Source organism: Papio anubis, chromosome 3 (assembly GCF_008728515.1).
Source record: "Papio anubis isolate 15944 chromosome 3, Panubis1.0, whole genome shotgun sequence".
In the NCBI taxonomy this organism is placed as follows: domain Eukaryota; kingdom Metazoa; phylum Chordata; class Mammalia; order Primates; family Cercopithecidae; genus Papio; species Papio anubis.
In genome coordinates this window covers 94,092,306-94,111,525 of record NC_044978.1, presented here as the reverse complement: position 1 = coordinate 94,111,525, position 19,220 = coordinate 94,092,306, and the positions used below count along the sequence as shown (strand labels likewise).

The window sequence follows — 19,220 nt, the reverse complement described above, 5'->3', positions numbered from 1 at the left end:
CTTTCATTTTTAATTGCTTGCTTTTCACCTTATGTTTTGCATTTAATGGAGTGCCTACCTGACTCACTAAGCCTAAATCAACACCTACATCTCAGGAAGGCATTTTTTATTCCTCTCCACCTGGATGTCATCACTCATTCCTTTGAACTCCTCTTTCTAGCCTTTAGATTTTGCTTTCATGTGAAGTTATTCTTGTTACCCAAGCTGACTTTAGGCTGCTCTGGGACAAAAATAGTGCTTGTTTGTTTGTTTATACACTAGCACAGAACTTTTCAAAGAGTAGATGCTAAATAATTATTTTATTAAATGTCTGATCTGGAAGTGAAAATGTGCTGACATTGTAAACACGTTCCATTTTAATCACCCTCTGACATCATAGTTCCACTTCAATAGGCGAGCATCTTATTTATTTTATATAAGGAGAGATCAAGAATGAAATACCTTATGTGTATGAAATATGTGAAAACAAATTTGTGAAAACAGTTTGTGAAACATTTCCAGGAAATTTTTCTTTTTTGTCTAAGCATTATATACATGTAACAAATAAATTTTGCTTTAAAAAATTCAATTCGGCTCTTAGGCAGAAAAAGTTATTCAGCTCTTTGCAAGTTCTATGCTTATGATTTTGGCTTAGGGTATTGGAAAGTTACAAATTCAAAGATCATCACTTATACAAAAGTGTACAGCACAATCAAAATTTTAATCTTTTTCTTCTTCTTCTTTTTTTTTTTTTTTTTTTTAAGATGGAGTTTCACTCTGTCTCTCAGGTTGGAGTGCAGTGGTGTGATCTCAGCTTATTGCAACCTCCACCTCCTGGGTTCAAGCGATTCTCCTGCCTCAGCCTCTGGAGTAGCTGGGATTACAGGTTTCCACCACCAAACCTGGCTAATTTTTGTATTTTGAGTAGAGACAGGGTTTCACCATGTTGACCAGGTTGGTCTGGAACTCCTGACCTCAAGTCATCTCCCCGCCTCAGCCTCCCAAAGTGCTACGATTACAGGCTTGAGCCAGCGTGCCAGGCCCAATTTCTCTTTCATAGCAATAATATTCACGAATGTTCCTAAGAAGCAGGGTGGCCTAGTAATTATAGAGTTGGAGTCTTGTTACCAGGCTGCTTGGATTCAAATCCAGCCTCTGTCAATGAACAAGTTATTTAACTTGTGCTTCAGTTTCAACATCTCCAAAACAGATATAATAAATAATATAAACTCTTAGGTATTTTGTAAAGATTAAATGAGCTAATATGTGGAAAATGTTTAGAAGAAGATTGAGAAACATTAGTCCTATGTTCTTCAACAATACCAAGTAGGAAGACCATAGATATGCTTCTAATTTTGAAAGTCTGTAGATCAAGGAGTATTTGTAACATTCCACAATGAATTCACATATTTACTTTTTTTTTTTTTTTCCATGGTATCAGCTCTTCTTTTTCGAGGCAGTGCAAAATATACCTTTGTTTTCAGATGTAGCAAATATTGCTATTTCTAATGCCATAGCATTTTATTGTTAACTATATTTGGGGGAAAAACTGAATATAATTCAACTGGAATCCTTAAATATCATGAATGAAAATCCCTATATATATGAAATAAAATACAGGCTATTAATGAAATATTCATTAGAAATAATTTTAAGTGGTCCTATTTTGTATTCAACTATGCCAAATTTAAAAGTCTTAAGAACTATTAAGAAGTGTAGTGAGGGACCCCAAATTGTGTTATACTTAATGTATTCATTCACAAAGCCAGATTCTTGAAAATAGATATTTTAGAATATGTTTGTAGTACTGTGTGTGGGGGGGATTTTATTCCATTTTGGGTAGTTTCCACAGTCATAAGTTAAGCTGAAATTAGAATGAGGTCAATTTTGAGGTAATTAGTTCTGATACTTTTTAAAAGCTTTATGATATATTTTTGTAAGTGCAGAAAATGCCTGAAAAAGGTCTTTTAATTTTCTGGGGGAAAAAAATACAATTTCTTCCCAAGCCACTCTACCTTTTTAATGATCAGAGTTTAAGATGTTTATTTGAAAGTTCTATTTTTACAGCGGAAAGCACAATTCCTTCACAGGCTGACAAGGTCAGCTTTGTTGAAACTTTCCAAGTTGGTTAATCTGGGTTTAGCTTTATTGTATCCTCAGGATAGCATGGACACACATTACGGCCCTGAAATGCCAGTTACTAACTCCCATTGCTACTCATTGCAGGGCGACAGCGGTGGGCCTCTTGTTTGTGAGAAGCCTGGAGGACAGTGGACATTATTTGGATTAACTTCATGGGGCTCCGTCTGCTTTTCCAAAGTCCTGGGGCCTGGCGTTTATAGTAATGTGTCATATTTCGTCGAATGGATTAAAAGACAGATTTACATCCAGACTTTTCTCCTAAACTAATTATAAGGATGATCAGAGACTTTTGCCAGCTACGCTAAAAGAAAATGACCTTCTTGACTGTGAAGAGCTTCCTGCAGAGAGCTGTACAGAAGCACTTTTCACGGGCAGAAATGCTCAACCGTGCACTGCAAATTTGCATGTTTGTTTTGGACTAATTTTATTCAACTTATTTTTTCACCTTCATTTTTCTCTTATTTCAAGTTCAATGAAAGACTTTACAAAAGCAAAGCCAAGCAGACTTTGTTCTTTTGCCAGGCCTAAGCATGACTGCAGCACAAAATTATCAACTCTGGAGAGATTGAAAATCATGCAGGTGCTACAGTAACAGGTTATGGAATGTTCTCTTTTATCCTATCACAAAAAAAGACATAGAGATTTAGGCTGACTATCTCTGCTAGTTTTTGTTTCTCAAGCTCAGTGCATAGTGGTAAATTTCAGTGTTAACATTGGAGACTTGCTTTTGATTTATTAAAAGCCAAGATAATTTACACATTTGAAGTATTTACTATTACCCTTCTAATGTTTGCATCATTCTGAGAACTGATGAAAGACAGCGATAAAAGACCAATATCATCCATTTAGGTAGCAAGACATATTGAATGCAGAGTTATTTAGATATCATATTAACACTTGACTTTATAGGACCCCATTCTGGATGTATATCAAGATTCTAATTTTATAGAAGAGGCTCTATAGAACTTCCCTCATAGCTGGGTTTGTTCAGGATATATCAGTTGGCTGATTGAGATTGCAACAACTAGATCAATATTTATGGACAATATTTTGTTTTACTTATGTGGCAAAGAACTGGATATTAAACTTTGCAAAGGAGAATTTAGACGAGAGATGCAATTTTTTTAAAAAGAAAATTAATTTGCATCCCTCACTTAATTAAATTTACTTTTCAGTTTTCTTGTGTTCATCCATACCAACAAGGTCATAAAAAGCATATTTTAGAGCACAGAAAAACTTTGCATGCAGTAAAACATTTTGTAACTTTCCTCAAAAGATGTTTAATATCTGGTTTCTTCTCGGTAATTAAAATTTTAGAAATGACTTTTAGCTCTAGGCCACTTTACACAACTCAATTTCTGAAGCAATTAGTGGTAAAAAGTATTTTTCCCCACTAAAAAGCTTTAAAACACAAATCTTCGTATATACTTAATTTAATTAGGCATCCATTTTGCCTTTTAAACAACTAGGATTCCCTACTAACCTCCACCAGCAACCTGGACTGCCTCAGCATTCCAAATAGATACTACGTGCAATTTTATACATGTCTTTTTGTATCTTTTCTATGCGTAAACATATTTGAAATTCAAAAAGTTGTTTTAGCAATTTCTATATTATTCATTTCCTGTCCTGCAGTTTGTATAAACCTAAGGAGAGTGTGAAATCTAGCAACTGAATTGTGGTCACAATTTTGTGAAAGTTCAAGAACATTTGTCAGTTTTGTTATAGTTGTAGGTACATATTTAATGTATCAACTTTTAGCCTTGCTCAACTTAGGCTCAGTGAAATACACATATTATACTTATTTTAAATAATTCTTAATACAAATAAAATGGTCTAATCACCTTTTTTTTATGGATATGGGTGGCAAGTTCTAAGAAATTGTTTCTGTCTCTCTAACAGCATGCTGGCAGCCTGTTTACCAATCACAGTTCACCTCCCTTATATCTCACTCTCACAGGTTCATGCTCTTTCATTTTAGAGGATCAGTGGCTCCTTGACTGGTCTGAAATTAGAGGTTGCTAATAGTCTCACAGTACCCATTGAGTGTCCAGTGGGAACTTTAGTCCTGGTAAGGGCACACAGATCTTTAATGTCTAGAGTACATTTTGGGAACCCAATACAATTATTTTATAAATCCTTTGTATAAGATTATATCCCAAAATGTATACTATTAATCAATTTTCTTATCTACTGACAGCAATGATATAATACTTGGTCCCCCCCAAATTTGGTGAAGTACACTGGACACCAGATCACATCAGCTTGGGTAACTTTATGTAAAAGAGTTATTGACTTGTAAACGTGACCCTTTAAAAGCTTCATACAGATCCCAGCCTCTTTAGGTTAAGGTCTAAATGTGTTTTAGAATTCAAAATTTTCCAAATTTTAAAAGGAAATACAGTTTAGCACTCAGTAATGAAATAATATATTTGTAGCAAAGTATATGAATGGTTACATTAAGTACATAAATAGCTTTACATTTGTTCAGGGCATAGAATTTAGGCCTAATTTATAAAAATATTTCAGTTTTCAGAGGTTTGGAGGTTTTGGAATTGTGGATACAAGATTGTGACCCTATCACATTAGCACTCAGTATTTTCCTCTATTCATATGTACAGATAATTCAATTCTGAAAATTGATCTTTTTCCTTAGTGTTTTTGGCTCATTCTTTGTCCTTAGATGCTAACCTTTTTATTTACAAGTGAACATACCTCTAAATTATTGTTTATCAGGAGACGACGATCTCAGGGAATGAATGCCAACTGCTGCGAGGATAATAAATGATATGACATCAGTGATTTTCCATATAAGGCAAAAGCAATATTCTGGTAAAAGGCATGCTTTGTGACTTTCCTTCTAAGTTCTGGTACTAATTACAGTTGGATTTGGCAAATGTTTATAAGAGTGATGATGATTTTTCAGTATACATTATTTATGAAATAGTTTATTTATAAAAACAGTCATAAGAAAGCAGAAAGCAACTTCCATTAACTATGTGAGATTTTGAAAGTTCTAGAAATCAGCTTATGTAAAAGACTATTTGCAAGAAAAACAGAAGGCTACAAAAATGTTAGACCAAAATAGTAGGCAGAAGGTAGAAAACTAAACCCTGAGAATAACAGTCATTAAGAAGACCTTGATGTAGACGTTGCATATGAGCATGGAGATTCAGGAAGGAAATTCTGGATGATTGGTGGCTGACAACTTTCAAATATAATAAATAGAGAAAGGATTTCAAAAGAACTTCAACAGGAATATATGATTTTATAGTAGCACCTGGCCTTACTTAGCATAAAGTAGTCTGTTTGTTACAACTAAAGCCAGCATACATGATTTGCAATAGCAGTAAACTTGCTATAGACATTCCTGTCCTCAAATGTATTTTAAAACCAAATTTTTCTAAGAACCTCATAGAAACCTCCAGAGAACAACCTGTATTAGTTTCAGTTTATATCTCATATTTTAGAGGCTCCAACACCTGAAAAGTCTCAGGGTATTGTAAAAACTATGAACCTTCAAGTGGCCTCTGGAAGATTGTTTTGAAATTGATTGTATCACTTCAATCAGGCTATTGTCAGTTTTAAAATACAGGAAATTGCCCAATGGGCTGTTTGTCTGCCTGATCTATGGCTTCAGTTTCCTAACTGACAACATCTATACAGAAGCAGATCTCATAAAAAGGTCTTCTCTTGATTGGAACCTGAGAGAGGAATGCATTCCTGGTCCCTGATGAAACCCTAGAATCCCACTTTCCCCTTTCCAATGAAGGCTCCACCTCAGGAAAACACTGAAATGAGCAGAGAGATATGCCTACATCTTCAGTCAGAAGACCTAAAGCATCTTCCCACAGAAAATAAAAAGCTATTCATAGACACTAATTGTATTTTAAGCAGTATAATTATACCCTATTTTAGGTACCTTGTTGTTTAAAAGGCTCTTGGGATTTTTACCTGTAAATTAACCATCTACATGTTTTCCGTATTTCCTCTGAGTCCTAACCAATTCATTAAAAACTACTTTTTTCTTAATAAAAAAATTCAGATTGGAGCCTGACCATTTAAAGCATTTCTCTAGAATATAAGATCTCCTAGTAAAATAAATATATCTCAAATGACTCCCCTTGAAAATATTTGAATTTCTAAGAGAATGAAAATGCTTTTACAAAATCCAAAAAGTTTTACAAAAGCATTTGGTTCTGAATTAAATATTTCACTTCCTTAAACTCTGTCTAGGTCAAACTCTAGCCCTCTATTACAAATGTATATACAAACATACAATAATGGTCATCATGTCAGCTCTTCCAAGCCTAGTAAAATGCTCATGTCCCTTATGGAAAAACTAGTCATTCTTGCTTGGAGAGATATCTCTTCAAAATCCCTCTTCCAACCTTGAAAGAATACTTGCAACTCCAGGGAGGGTGTCTAGCTTTCTTAATCTTTGCAGGGTCCAGCCATCTCAAAGGCCTTAGTTTCAGAGTAGCCTTGATCTAAAGCAGTTTCACACAGAGATAAGTTTCCTTGCTCAATAGCACAGGAAGTTGCTGACTTCATTGCAAATACAGTAGAAGGGCCAGGCTTGGGTCTTCTTCCTGACTTGCCAGCTGATTGGTTAGCATAGTTTGATGTCACTTGATTCATCTTTCCAGCCCCTCTCCACTTCTTGAGAGCTTCAGTCCTCTCCTCTGGAGTTAGTCTGTCAAAGTGCTTAGCTCTCAGAATTGGAGATGGAAACAGGGATCCCTGAAGAACTCTGTATACAAACCTAGGTGACAAGAAACATCATTAGAATTAAATTCACCTCAAATGCATTATGGAAACCCCCCCGAATACTAACCAATTAAAAAAGTAAAAGGGTCTGGTGGCCACTTGGCTCCTGAAATAAAGGGAGAGGGTAACTGAACTCTAGTATAAAATGGAGATAAAACAATATTAAATAAATTAATATTTGTAAAGCACTTAGAAAACAGTAATTGTCATGTAAGTGTTTATTAAAAAACAAAAATAAATAACATCTATAAAAGTAGAGATATAAATAGTTGCTACATAGGCTTAATGTTAGGTTAAATGAGACAATACATACAAAGCAGGCAGAGTGTTGACACACGGTAAGTGTTAAAAATGCTATTTGTATCAGTTTCCTATGGCTATTGTAACAAAGTACCACAAACGTGTCCCTTCCTAGACTAAACTGGCAGTGTTTCTTCTGGTATAATGTTCTCAAAAGTCTTGTGACTCTCCTATGTATGTCACTGGGATTTATGCCACTAGATAAGAGGTACCACCACAGATCTTTCCTGTATAACCTTATTTCTTTTTCTGGTTACTACTACAATGGTTGAGGAGATCTAGGAATCACATAACTAATCTCTTCAGCACTAGCAGAAAGGTTGTCCAGCTATGCTCTCAAACTTCTCTCCAGAGCATACTCCTAACAGTCAATCTCCTAACTTTAGCAACTTTTGCAATCTGGATAGCCTGAGAATTTCCTAAACCAAGTTCCTTGTGGCTTAGCAGTTTTCCCTTCAGTATCTTTCCTCTCACATTGTACTATAAGCAGTAAATCAGGACACACCTTCAATACTTTGCTTAGAAACCTCCTCAGTCAAATATCCAACTTCACTGCTTACAAATTCTGCTTTCTATATTACTGTAGAACACAAGTTAGCTAATTTTCCTGCCAGTATTCGAAAGATCCATTTCCCTCAAATTCCCAAAGCATGTTCCTCATTTTCTTCTGAGTCCTCATCAGTGTACTTGAAAATTCATATTTCTAGCAACTTTCTGTGTATGATGATATATGTATTCTCTACATCTGATGATACAGGCTTTCTCTGACTTCTTCATTTTCTTCTGAAACCTCACCAGCAGTAACTTAATTTTTCAGTAATGCAGGATTGTTTTCATATTATAAAAGCAATTAATGTAATTTACTACACTAACAGTATAAAAAAAGAAAATCTTATCTCAATTAATACAAAAATTTATATTTTTTTAAATGTGAAAATAAGGAATAGAATGGACTTCTTTAATCTGGTTAATGGTATAGTCATAAAATTCTATATAAAACATCATAATTAATAGGGAAATATGGAAACCTTTGCTTCTTGGATCAGAAACAAGACAAGTTTCCCCAGCCAGGTCAATAAGAAAAATCAAGTGCTTACATATTGGAAAGAAAGAAACACAATGGTCATTATTTGCTAATGGCATTACTGTATATGTAGAAAATCTAAAATAAAATATTGGAACTAATAAGTAAATGTAGCTATCAAGAGCACTGATTACAACTTTAATGTCCATATTTCTACCAAGAGCCTGGGTAAGGAAGTCTAACAGGATTTTGCTATTATGTGCCTCAAAATTCTCCCCACCTCTGCCCATTATCCAATTTCAAAGCCACTTCCATAGGTTTCTGCATTTGTTATAGCAGAAACCTATTCTGGGTACCCAAATCTGTATTAGTTTCCTATGACTGCTATACCACATTATTACAAACTTGGTAGCTTAGAATTACAAAAATCATTCTCTCAATGTTTTCAAGGCAAAAAATATGAAATTAGCTTCACTGGGCCAAAATCAAGGTATTGGAAAGGGCGTGCTCCCTCTGGACCCTCTAGAAGAGCATCTATTCCTTGCCTCCTCCAGCTTCTGGTGGCTTATGACATTTCTTGGCTTGTGGCTAAGGAATCCATGATCCCATAGGCATAGTGCCTTCTCCTCTTCTGTGTCAAATCTCCCTCTGCCTCTTTTCTTATAAGGACACTTGTGGTTACATTTAGGATCCACCTGGATAATTCAGAGTAATCTCTTTGTCTCAAGATCCATAATGTAATCATTTATGCAAAGTTCTTTTCTTGCCACATAAGATTAAATTTACAGGTTACAGAGATTAGGACATGGAAATCTTTTAGGGAGTCATTTTTTAAGTATAGCACAAAAATACGAGAACTATACTGTTAAAGGCCCAGAATTTTTAAAGCCAAAACCTTAAAGTAATTGTTTTTTCAGAAATTCTATAAGTTCGTCTTGTCAGTTTTTAATCTGGAAGCTGGCAATAGCAATGAGCACTACAGAAGTATCTTAGTTTCACAGTGATATTGTTATATATAAGTACCACTGAGTAACTCAGATGGGTTTTCGTATGCATTTCTAGAAGAGACATTCATCAGCAACAAAGGATTGTGTCCGTTGTGCCGTATGATACAGTTACAGATTAGAGCGGGCAAACTCTTTCTGTAAAGGGTTGGATAGTAATATTTTAGGCATTGCAAGCCAGACAAACTTTGTTGGAACTATTCAGTTCTGCTGTTGTATTGCAAAAGAAGCCATAGATCATATGTAAGTGAGTATGGTTTTATTTACAAAATCAGACAGTAGGCCAAATTTGGCCTGTTTGCCACAGTTTGTTGACGCTGTTATAGAATAACATGAACTCACCACTATGACTCTCATTTATGTTTAAAAAAGGAGAACAACTATTTGTTGTAATCTTTTCAGCTAAACAGATGTTGTGAAACTGCAGAGACAATGAGTTCTGAGTTCCAAGAATCTATCTATATATTAAAAACCCATGTATTCTTCTTAGTCATTTCCATCCCATACAATATTATAAATCAGATTAAACTAGAATTGGGGGAATAACTGAACTCAGATAAGGGAGGAAAGTTGAAAAGTGTTCAGTGTTTACAGACTGTAGTAGAGATTGCTACTTGTCCCTCAATACCCATTCTCCCTTTCTTCCTTTTAGAAACTCCAAGATTTTAGCCACTTAGTTACAATGTACATATGTAGGTTCATGCCACTACAAGAAAAACAAACAAACAAACAAAAATACAAAAACAAAGCTGCTTGCCCTCTACTTTCCCATTCCTGTATACAGGGGCAAGCAGGGTTGGGGATCAGCTGAGGAGTCATCTTCAGTCATGCAGATGAGGGCTGCTATTGTTGGAATTCCCTCCAAAACTCATGTTGAAATTTAGCGGCTGTTTTTACAATATTAAGAGATAGGACCTTTAAGAGGTGATAAGGCAGAGCCCTCATGAGTGAGATTAATGCCATTATAAAAGGGCGAGTTGGATCCCCTTTTGCCTCTTTGCCCTTCCACCATCTGAAGGTGCAGTGTTCAAGGTGCCATCTTGGAATCGGAATCATCAAATCTTCTGGTGGCCTGATGTTAGACTTTTCAGCCTCCAAAACTGTGAACCAATAAATTTCTGTTTATAAGTTACCTGTGGTATTCCACTGTGGCAGCACGAAATGGACCCAGACAAGGGGCTGACCATTGGGAGATAGCAAAGTAAAAAGATAGAGGAAAGGATCTAGGTCCTTAGATAATTCTGTGAAGCAAAGCTACCCTATCCCTGTAAACTGTCAACCAGATAAACTTTTTCATGAGAGATAAATCAATCTCTCGGTTTGCTTAAGCCACTTATGTTCTCTGATAAAACAGTTAAAACCAATATTTTAACTAGGACACAAATTGACTTTCTCACTACTAAACAGGATGGCCTGCCAACCATTCTTAGTAGTTACTTGAAGGATTCCTAGCCTATGATTCCATTTATTCTCTCAATGATAAAATAAATACCATACCTGGGCAGAAGAGCAATGCACGTTGTGAGGATACAAACTAAATAGAATACTGGATCCAGCATGTGCTCCTGCATAATCCAGTAGGGGTTGGATGGTGGGTTGCAAGTTACACACATGGCTCCAAAAACTATGGCAAATAAAAAATAAGACAAGATGCTACCAGTGATGACCAGCATGTGAATCCAAGTCTGTAAGACAAGACGAACAGAGGAAATGAATGCTCTCTCACTGATACGGTATTGCCACCTGGACAAATCTGCTCCATTAAAGAGACAACACATCTAAGCACTGGATGAATGGTGTAACAAACCTTAACAAACAAAATATAAGATATCAGAGAGATGGGAGTATCTTTTGTGAATGAGTTACCTCACTGTTTGAATTCTGTAAAACTAACTCAAATGCCAAAAGGGAATTCTGTTGACTAGTTTATTCTATACTATCCATGCACCAAGAGGTGTCTGGATTTTCTCCTTAATTTTTTCATATAGTTACTCATTTGTCTGTTTCCTTGTTAATGTAATACCTTAACCCAGTGAACCTCAAACTTAAGCCATTCAAATAGGTGTTAGACAGTACTGTTGCTCATGAATACTGTCATTCTGCTCCCTGAGTAAGCATTCAGATGGATGATATTTCCACACTCCCTTGAAATTAAGCATGGCCATATGTCTTGCTTTGACTAATAAAATGTGATTACAAGGGGTATGTAAAACTTTCAGGTTAGAAGCATGTAAGAGCTGGTCTGCAGTTTTCCATGCTGTCTCCTTCCTTCCATACTGACCAAGAAGTTCTCTCAGAGGACAGTTGCTTCTAGAGCTGTCTGGACTATCAGCCAACTTTATATGAGCAAGAAATAAATGTCTGCGTGTCATACCACAGCCTAGCTACTTTCATATTCATGTATATCTTGCAATATGATTTTTCTTAACATTGGCTCACTAATTAAGTAACTTTATCTAGAAAGAAAAGTACAATGAGATATCATCCCACAGACACTGGTTAGGATGTGGAGACAAGGGAACCCCTGTACATTGTTGATGGGAATGTAAATTAGTACAACCACTATGGAGAACAGTTTGGAGGTTCCTCAAAAAACTAAAAATTGAGCTACTGTATGATCCAGCAATCCCACTGCTGGTTGTACACCCAAAAGAAAGGAAATCAGTATATCAAAGAGATATCTGCACTCCTATGTTTGCTGCAGCACTGTTTATAATAGCCAAGATTTGGAAGCAACCTAAGTGTTCATCAACAGATGAATGGATAAAGAAACTGTGGTATATCTTCATGATGGAGTACTATTCAGCCGTAAAAAAGAATGAGATTCTATCACTTACAACAACATGGATGGAACTAGAGGTCATTACGTTAAAAGAAATAAGGCAGGCACAGAAAGACAAATACTGCATGTTCTCACTTATTTGTGGGATCTAAAAATCAAATCAATTGAACTCAGGGACATAGAGAGTAGAAGGATGGTTATCAGAGCCTGGGAAGGGTAGTGGAGGTATCAGGGGAGGTGGGGATGGTTAATGGGTACAAAAGAAAAATAGAAAGGATGACTAAGACCCACTATTTGATAGCATAATGGGATGACTATAGTCAATAATAATTGTATATTTTAAAATAAAGGATCTATTTGGATTGTTTGTAACTCAAAGGATAAATTCTTGAAGGGATGGATATCCCATTCTCCATGATGTGCTTATTTCACATTGCATCCCTGTATCAAAATATCTCATGTACATCGTAAATATATACAGCTACTATGCACCCGCAAAAATTTTAGAAATAAAAAAAGAAATTTAAATTTAAAAATGAAGAAAAGTGTATGCCTACTTTAAATGTATGAGGTCGGTGCAAAAATAATTGCGTTTTTTTGGCACCAACTTCATAATATTAACATTCTCTGTTATAAAAGAGCTGAGTCTGGGGTTTGATTAATCTGTATTATAAAGAGAAATTAGCAAGAATTACTGTGATAAAACATAATAGCATCAAATGAGATATCTCTTTGATATAATCAGAAGTATGTAGTATTTAGTGTTATTTAGTGCAGTATGCAGTATTACCTAAAATCATGGTGTGTACTATTGCTAGCATATATCATGCTTTTTAGGGAAACACTGCTTTTATTAATCTCTTTTATTTTCTAGGGCTATAATTTTCAAATAAGTTAGATTTTCTTCTTTTCTCTCCTAATCTTGCAAGGTATTTCCCCATGGCAGATATCTTCACAAGAGTCACACAGACTGCTTATTTTTTAATAAAATGTACAAACAACTAGAAAAATGTTAGCTAACTCCTGGATTAAGATCTTTATGCTGCTAAAACAGTAATTCCTTTTTTTTTTTCTTTCTCAAATGTCTTTCCTTCCATTTGAGCCATATTGCTCCAATTTTTTATCTCTTACAACATGCTTTGGCCAGGCGCAGTGGCTCACGCCTGTCATCTCAGCACTTTGGGAGGCTGAGACGGGTGGATCACGAGGTCAGGCGATCGAGACCATCCTGGCTAACATGGTGAAACCCCGTCTCTACTAAAAATGCAAAAACAAAATTAGCCAGGCGTGGGGGCGGGCACCTGTAGTCCCAGCTACTCGGGAGTCTGAGGCAGGAGAATGGCATGAACCCAGGAGGTGGAGCTTGCAGTGAGCCGAGATCACACCACTGCACTCCAGCCTGGGCGATAGAGCAAGACTCCCTCTCAACAACAACAACAACAACAACAACAACAACAAAAACATGCTTTTGGCAAGTGAGATAGAGACTTCATAGAGTTTATACATTTAAGTGAATTGATACAAAGAAGTGAAAGTCAAAGAATACTGGGTAAAAACCAACAAGGGAAGTGGGAGGTGGCAATGAGATGGTGAATAAGAGCATGAAGGGAAAGAGTTTGATACTTTCAGAATGGCTGACTTTTATTGACAAGAGATCTGCAGGGCCAGGATTTCTAGCCATGCATCCTCCAGCATAAGAAACAAGTCTTGAATGATGCATCCTTTCAACAGCAGTCTCTGTTTATCTTTGACTCTAGCTTTCACTCCCCTTCTTGGTGAGGACACCCAACATGGTGTGCAGCCTCGGCAAAATATTCCTCCCATAGTCAAAGCCTGTGACTGAAGCTAGGGAAATGGGATTCTATCACAATATAACAGACTTGGAGCACAATGGGGCAAGAGCAGAAAGAAAATGAATGGAGCCAGTTCAGACCAGAGGACCATCCTGACAAGTCTGTCCATTAGTTTTTGCTCTGTACATCTCCAGAGTCACTCTGGTTTCTCAGATATTTTTGCTTTTCTTTATTTTGTTCTATCATGGTTCTTCATTATATTTTTAAAATAATTTTTCTATTTGCTCAGGTTATTCAGATGATGTTGCTCATAATCAGTGAATCCAAACTGATACACTTTATGTGTTAAATCCTCTGGAACACTAATAAATGTCAGAACCTTTGGCATTTTCTCAGGTGGCCACCAAAAGTACCAATGCAATGGCTTAAAAATTGAATAGGTATAAAAACAATCCCAAATATTTCAGTTCTAGAATTTCCTTTACTCTACCCATCTGGTATTTGCAGATAGTAACCTTTTACTACATTTTAGCGTGTAAGATTTTGTTATAGATTATAAGCAAAGCAAATAATGTCCAAAATAATCAGCCCTACTTTAGAAATTGTTATAAATAATTTTGTAATATAACTGCATATATTTTAAACTATAACCTTATTCAGCTATTTCCTATTTAAAATTCATATATTATCAGGATGGTAAACATAACCCCAAAACTGAATATTTAATCATTTATTTATCCATTCAAATATTTTTTGAGCACCTGCTGTGTGCCAGTCTTGTCCTTAACACTGTATGCAGTGGTGAACAAAATAGGTATGAACCCTGCCCTCACAGAGAGCATAGTCTAATGTGGAAGATAAACATGAATAAGGTAATCACATTTTTTTTTTTTTTTTTTTAGAGACAGGGTTTCTCTCTGTTTCCCAAGCTGGAGTGCAGTGGCATGATCATAGCTTACTGCAGAGCTCACTGTTGGGCTCAAGTGAGCCTCCTCCTCAGTCTCCCAAGTAGCTAAGACTGCTGGCATGTGCCATGACACACAGTTAGTTTTGTTATTTTTTGTGGAGACAGGGTCTCACTATGTTGCCTAGGCTGGTCTTGAATTCTTAGCTTCATGTGATCCTCCCTCCTCAGCCTCCCAAAGCTCTGGAATTGCAGGTGTGAGTTACTGCACTTGGCCTCAGATAATCACATAATTAAATAAATAATTATAAATTATGATTAGAGTTATGAGTAAAAGAAAGAGAATGGTATCAGAGAATGGGTGGTGAGGGAAAGGCTATGGGGGAAATTATATTTTTGATGAAATCTAAATAACATTTAAGTTGGGTAAAGTGCAGGGATGCAAGAGGGAATGAAAGTTACCTCTATTAAAAGATAAATTAAGTGCCAAGATCCTGACGTGGTAATCAGTTCAATGTATTGAAGAAACTGAAAGAGGGATAAGATGGTTCCAGCCCATGAATGTGTGGAAATGAGGTTGGAGAGAGAAGTACAGCATCACCGCACCATCTTAGGGCTTTCATATTTTATTCCAAGTACAATGGGAAACCACTGAAGGGTTTTACCCAAAGGGGAGCCAAAAAAAGATTTTTTTTTATTATTATTATGAGGAAGGCATAAAATCATCCCTAAAGTCACTGTACCAGGATTATGATACAACACCTTTTTTCCATTTTCACTGAAAGTAACCAGCTTGGTCTTGAAGAATGAAGGTTAAGTATCCCTCCAGGTTGTCTCACATCTCCATGAACCCTCCACCACTGATAATACCAAAGGGAGCAAGGCAGGTGTTTTCCACTTTCCCCAGCTACACATCAATCTCGGCATAATGGCATTCAGTGATCACCCAGAGTAGCTGTGATCACCCTTCTCCCATAGATTCATTACTCTTCTCATTACCACTTAGCTTCAGGGTCACTGCTAATAGAAGACATATCCCCAAGCATAAAAGATTTTAGGCTACTTCAGAGGCGAGAAAACCACTCACCAAACTCTTGCTTTCAATGATCAGATGGAGGAGAATGATGAACAGAGCAGCTGTGTTCAGGGGGTTTCCAAATGCAAAGATGTCAATATCTGAGCCCTGGTAGGTCTAGAAAGAGAGGACATTAGATGATCCTGGATAGTTGTGCAACTTGGTGTGGGTAACATCACTTTATCTACAATTCAACCAAGGCTTGAGTCCCTTCTACAAGGTCCCTATGAACTGGCCATTTGAAATAAACTTGAACATTTTCACAAATAAGAGACTGACTCTCTCCCAGACAGGGCATCTAATCTTCAATTTTTTTCAACTGGAATTCCTCTTTATTCTGAATTATAATTGATCCTCCTGGAACCTTTTACTCACACTGCTAGCTTTTTAAGGTATAGAGAAACTTGTTCTATTTAACAGAGCTACAAATCTTTGAGGCAGCTATTATGACTATCTTTCCGAGGAAAACATACCCTCCTTTCCTATATGTCTTCAAGTCCTTAAACTATTCCTCTAATGACACAATTTTCTCATGTTTCACCATCATCTTCATTCTCTTCTGAATATACTTCAGACTGCCTTGTTTATATTTCTCCTGAAGTGCAGTATAGCCAGAAAACTCTAGCAAGGCTAATTCAAATGATTTTATTTGAATAAAGAATAAAAATTGTTAATTTAGAAATGATAATCTTTTTCATTCTTAACACTGTGCTTCTATTAACACCACCCATGATAGAGGTGTTTTCTTTAGGAGAGGGGTATATGTGGATGAGCAGCTATACAATGCTGCTTTGTGCTTGGTGTTAGCCTAAATTTTTTAAAATTAAAGTTTATACATTCTTTGCTTTGTTACATTTCTTCCATTATTTACCTGTAAAACAGATTTTATAGTTTTAGAGACACTACTTATAGAATTTTAAATTTAATGCTCTGAATATCATTCGAGTAGAATTAGCCCAGCACTCACTAATAAAAGCTGTCATATTCTGGCATTTCCTCTCTGATTTTTTTTAGACAGGGTCTCAGTCTGTTATCTAGGCTGGAGTGCAGTGGCACGATCACAGTTCACTGAGTTCACTGCAGCCTAGACCTCCTGGGCTCAAGCGATCCTCCAACCTCAGCCTCCCAAATAGCTGGGGCCACAGGTCCACACCACTACACTCACCTAATTTTTAAATTTTTTGTAGAGACGGTGGCCTCACTGTGTTGCGCAGGATGGTTTCAAACTCCTCAACTCAAGCAATCCACCTGCCTTGGCCTCCCAAAATGCTGAGATTACAGGTGTGAACCACTGTACCCAGCCTGTCTGATTTTTGACTAATCTAATTATATAGCCAGACATCCAATTTTGTTCAAGTCATTGATAAAAATTTTTAAGCAGTACAGGGTTAACAAGAGGCCTAAGAGGACTCAAACTAGGTATGTCTATTTAAATTTAATCCATTACCTAACATATATTTTTGGGAAGATTATACTTTAGTCAGTTTATAATCAACTTGATTATATGAGCAATCTGCCCTCCTTTATGCTGATATTGGTGGCATAGTACAAAGAAGCGTCATTGATTCATTAATAACAAATATACTGAGTGAACAAAGACTCACAAAATAAGGCACAAAGAAGCAGACCAGGCTTTGATAAAAAGCATCCAATAAGGTGATCCAGAAGGTATGGGGTAAGTATGCCTAGAAATGAAGCAGATAACGGGGAGGGAGTAAGATTAACAAGGGTCCAAGAAAAGAAACAACACAAGCCAGTACTTACATTTATTTCTCTGAGAGAAAGCTTCATTTCTTCAGGTGGTGTTTTTCAACAGAGGTAAAGATAAGGGTAACTGAATGTGATGGGTTCACAAGTAAACATGATGAAAAAAATCCTTGAAGGAATGTTTATTCAACTCATGTTGCCTTTATTACAGGATAAATTTTAAATCTAGCTGAAATACAGCCAGTAGTACTAACTTCTCCTTTCCTACTGACCAGAAAGTACTGTTCCAAAACTTCTCCAACTCTATCCATTCCTCTTTCTCTAAATTACTCCTTTCATTCCAATTCACTATCAACTGTCTCTGAATGGCTGGATAGCCATCTAACCACCCTCTTTGCTTCCTCCCCTCTTCTCAATCCAACCTTCCCAAATCAGCCAGATGGTCTTAAACCCATTTCCCGTTTAGAAAAAAAAGGCAGCTTGCTGCCCTTTTTTCCAATTTCTTAAGGCAAATTGGAAATGGACTTAAAAAAATGTAAACCAGGTTATGTCATCTCTCTAATTAATCAAATTGACTCCTTCCACTCCCTCCAATGACTTCCCACTGCATTTCCAATACAATCTAAGTTTCTTCTCATGACCTATAAGGTCCTACCTGGTTTGCTCACTGAATAGTTCTCCAGGTTACTTCTTGCCATTTTGATTCTGCAGTATGGACCTTCATTCTTTTCCTCAAATGTGCCAGATCCATTCTTTCCTCAGGGATTTACCTGTGCTGTTCTCTCTGCCAGGAATTCTTGTCCTGAACCTCCTACATGAGCAGTTCCTTATTACTTGTATCCTAGCTCAAATATCTCTTCCTCATACAGGCACACCAAGCCAGTCTAAAAGTTGTGCCCACTCAGGCGCTTACTACCGTGGAAACCTGAGAAGTATCTCATCACCATCAGGAATAATTATATCTGTTTAATAAATTTTCTAGTTTTGTCAGTGGAATGCAAGCATCATAGAGTAGAACGCTGACTCTTTTATTCAAGTGACTAAAACAGTGTCTTGTACATACCAGGTGCCCAACAAATACTTATCAGGTTAATAAAGTATTCGTATACAAGTTTTCATGTAGTAAACTGCTTCCTACACAAATCTTAGAGAAAAAAAGAAAACATAAGAGACAAAAAAAAAAAAAAAAAGAAAAAAAATAGTCAAATGATTGAAAATGACTTTTCAAACAAGAGCCAACTCTGAAGTTGGATTCTGGGGCTGTGTGAAGGATTCTGAGGCTGCATTCAGATCCAGCAGGAAAGAGTGCTATCATTTATTAGTGATATCTGCCATGAACAAAATTGGAAAAACATGTGTCACATCCCCGAGCTAGTGTTTTCCTAACATGTTCTCAGTCTTGTTTTCCTCCAAATGCAGAGTCTGAAGCTTCCTTGAAAACGTTACACTGTCTCTTAAAGAACAAAACTTTATAAATATACAAATTCTCCATATATGTTCTTCCATTCTTTAAAATAATATACTTGGAATTTTTACATCTATCCCTTTTTATCCCTTCGTCCTCTGGAAAATCAAAGCAATGAAGATTCATTGCTTCCAGTCCACTTTTCTCTATATCTTCTTCTATTATTTCCTCATTGGATATGAGGGATATTCTGCCTACCTTTCTTTATCCAAATGTCCATACAATCTCAGCAGAACCCCAATCCAATGGTAGAAGAGAATGTGCCAGAGACAGAA

At 36.4% G+C, this 19,220-nt stretch overlaps 2 protein-coding genes across 8 annotated transcripts in view; one reads left to right on the top strand and one right to left on the bottom strand.

The window, feature by feature from the left end:
- CORIN (corin, serine peptidase) overlaps window positions 1-3,979 on the top strand; it is a 279,582-nt gene extending 275,603 nt beyond the window's left edge. For both annotated transcript variants that reach the window (XM_021938640.2, XM_021938639.2), the window contains exon 22: window positions 2,206-3,979. In XM_021938640.2, coding sequence (XP_021794332.2) covers window positions 2,206-2,388 — 183 coding nt within the window. In that variant the 3' untranslated portion in view covers window positions 2,389-3,979. The remainder of the gene's footprint in view (window positions 1-2,205) is intronic.
- Window positions 3,980-5,051: 1,072 nt separating this feature from the next.
- Window positions 5,052-19,220, bottom strand: part of ATP10D (ATPase phospholipid transporting 10D (putative)) — a 116,231-nt gene continuing 102,062 nt past the window's right edge. For 4 of the 6 annotated variants that reach the window (XM_009206787.4, XM_009206789.4, XM_021938638.2 and 1 more), the window contains 4 exons: window positions 17,378-17,458; window positions 15,786-15,890; window positions 10,717-10,904; window positions 5,052-6,886 (listed from right to left, as the gene is read on the bottom strand). In XM_009206787.4, coding sequence (XP_009205051.3) covers window positions 6,556-6,886; window positions 10,717-10,904; window positions 15,786-15,890; window positions 17,378-17,458 — 705 coding nt within the window. In that variant the 3' untranslated portion in view covers window positions 5,052-6,555. The remainder of the gene's footprint in view (window positions 6,887-10,716; window positions 10,905-15,785; window positions 15,891-17,377; window positions 17,459-19,220) is intronic. The other 2 variants (XR_646908.4, XM_009206790.4) reach the window with 2 other exon arrangements.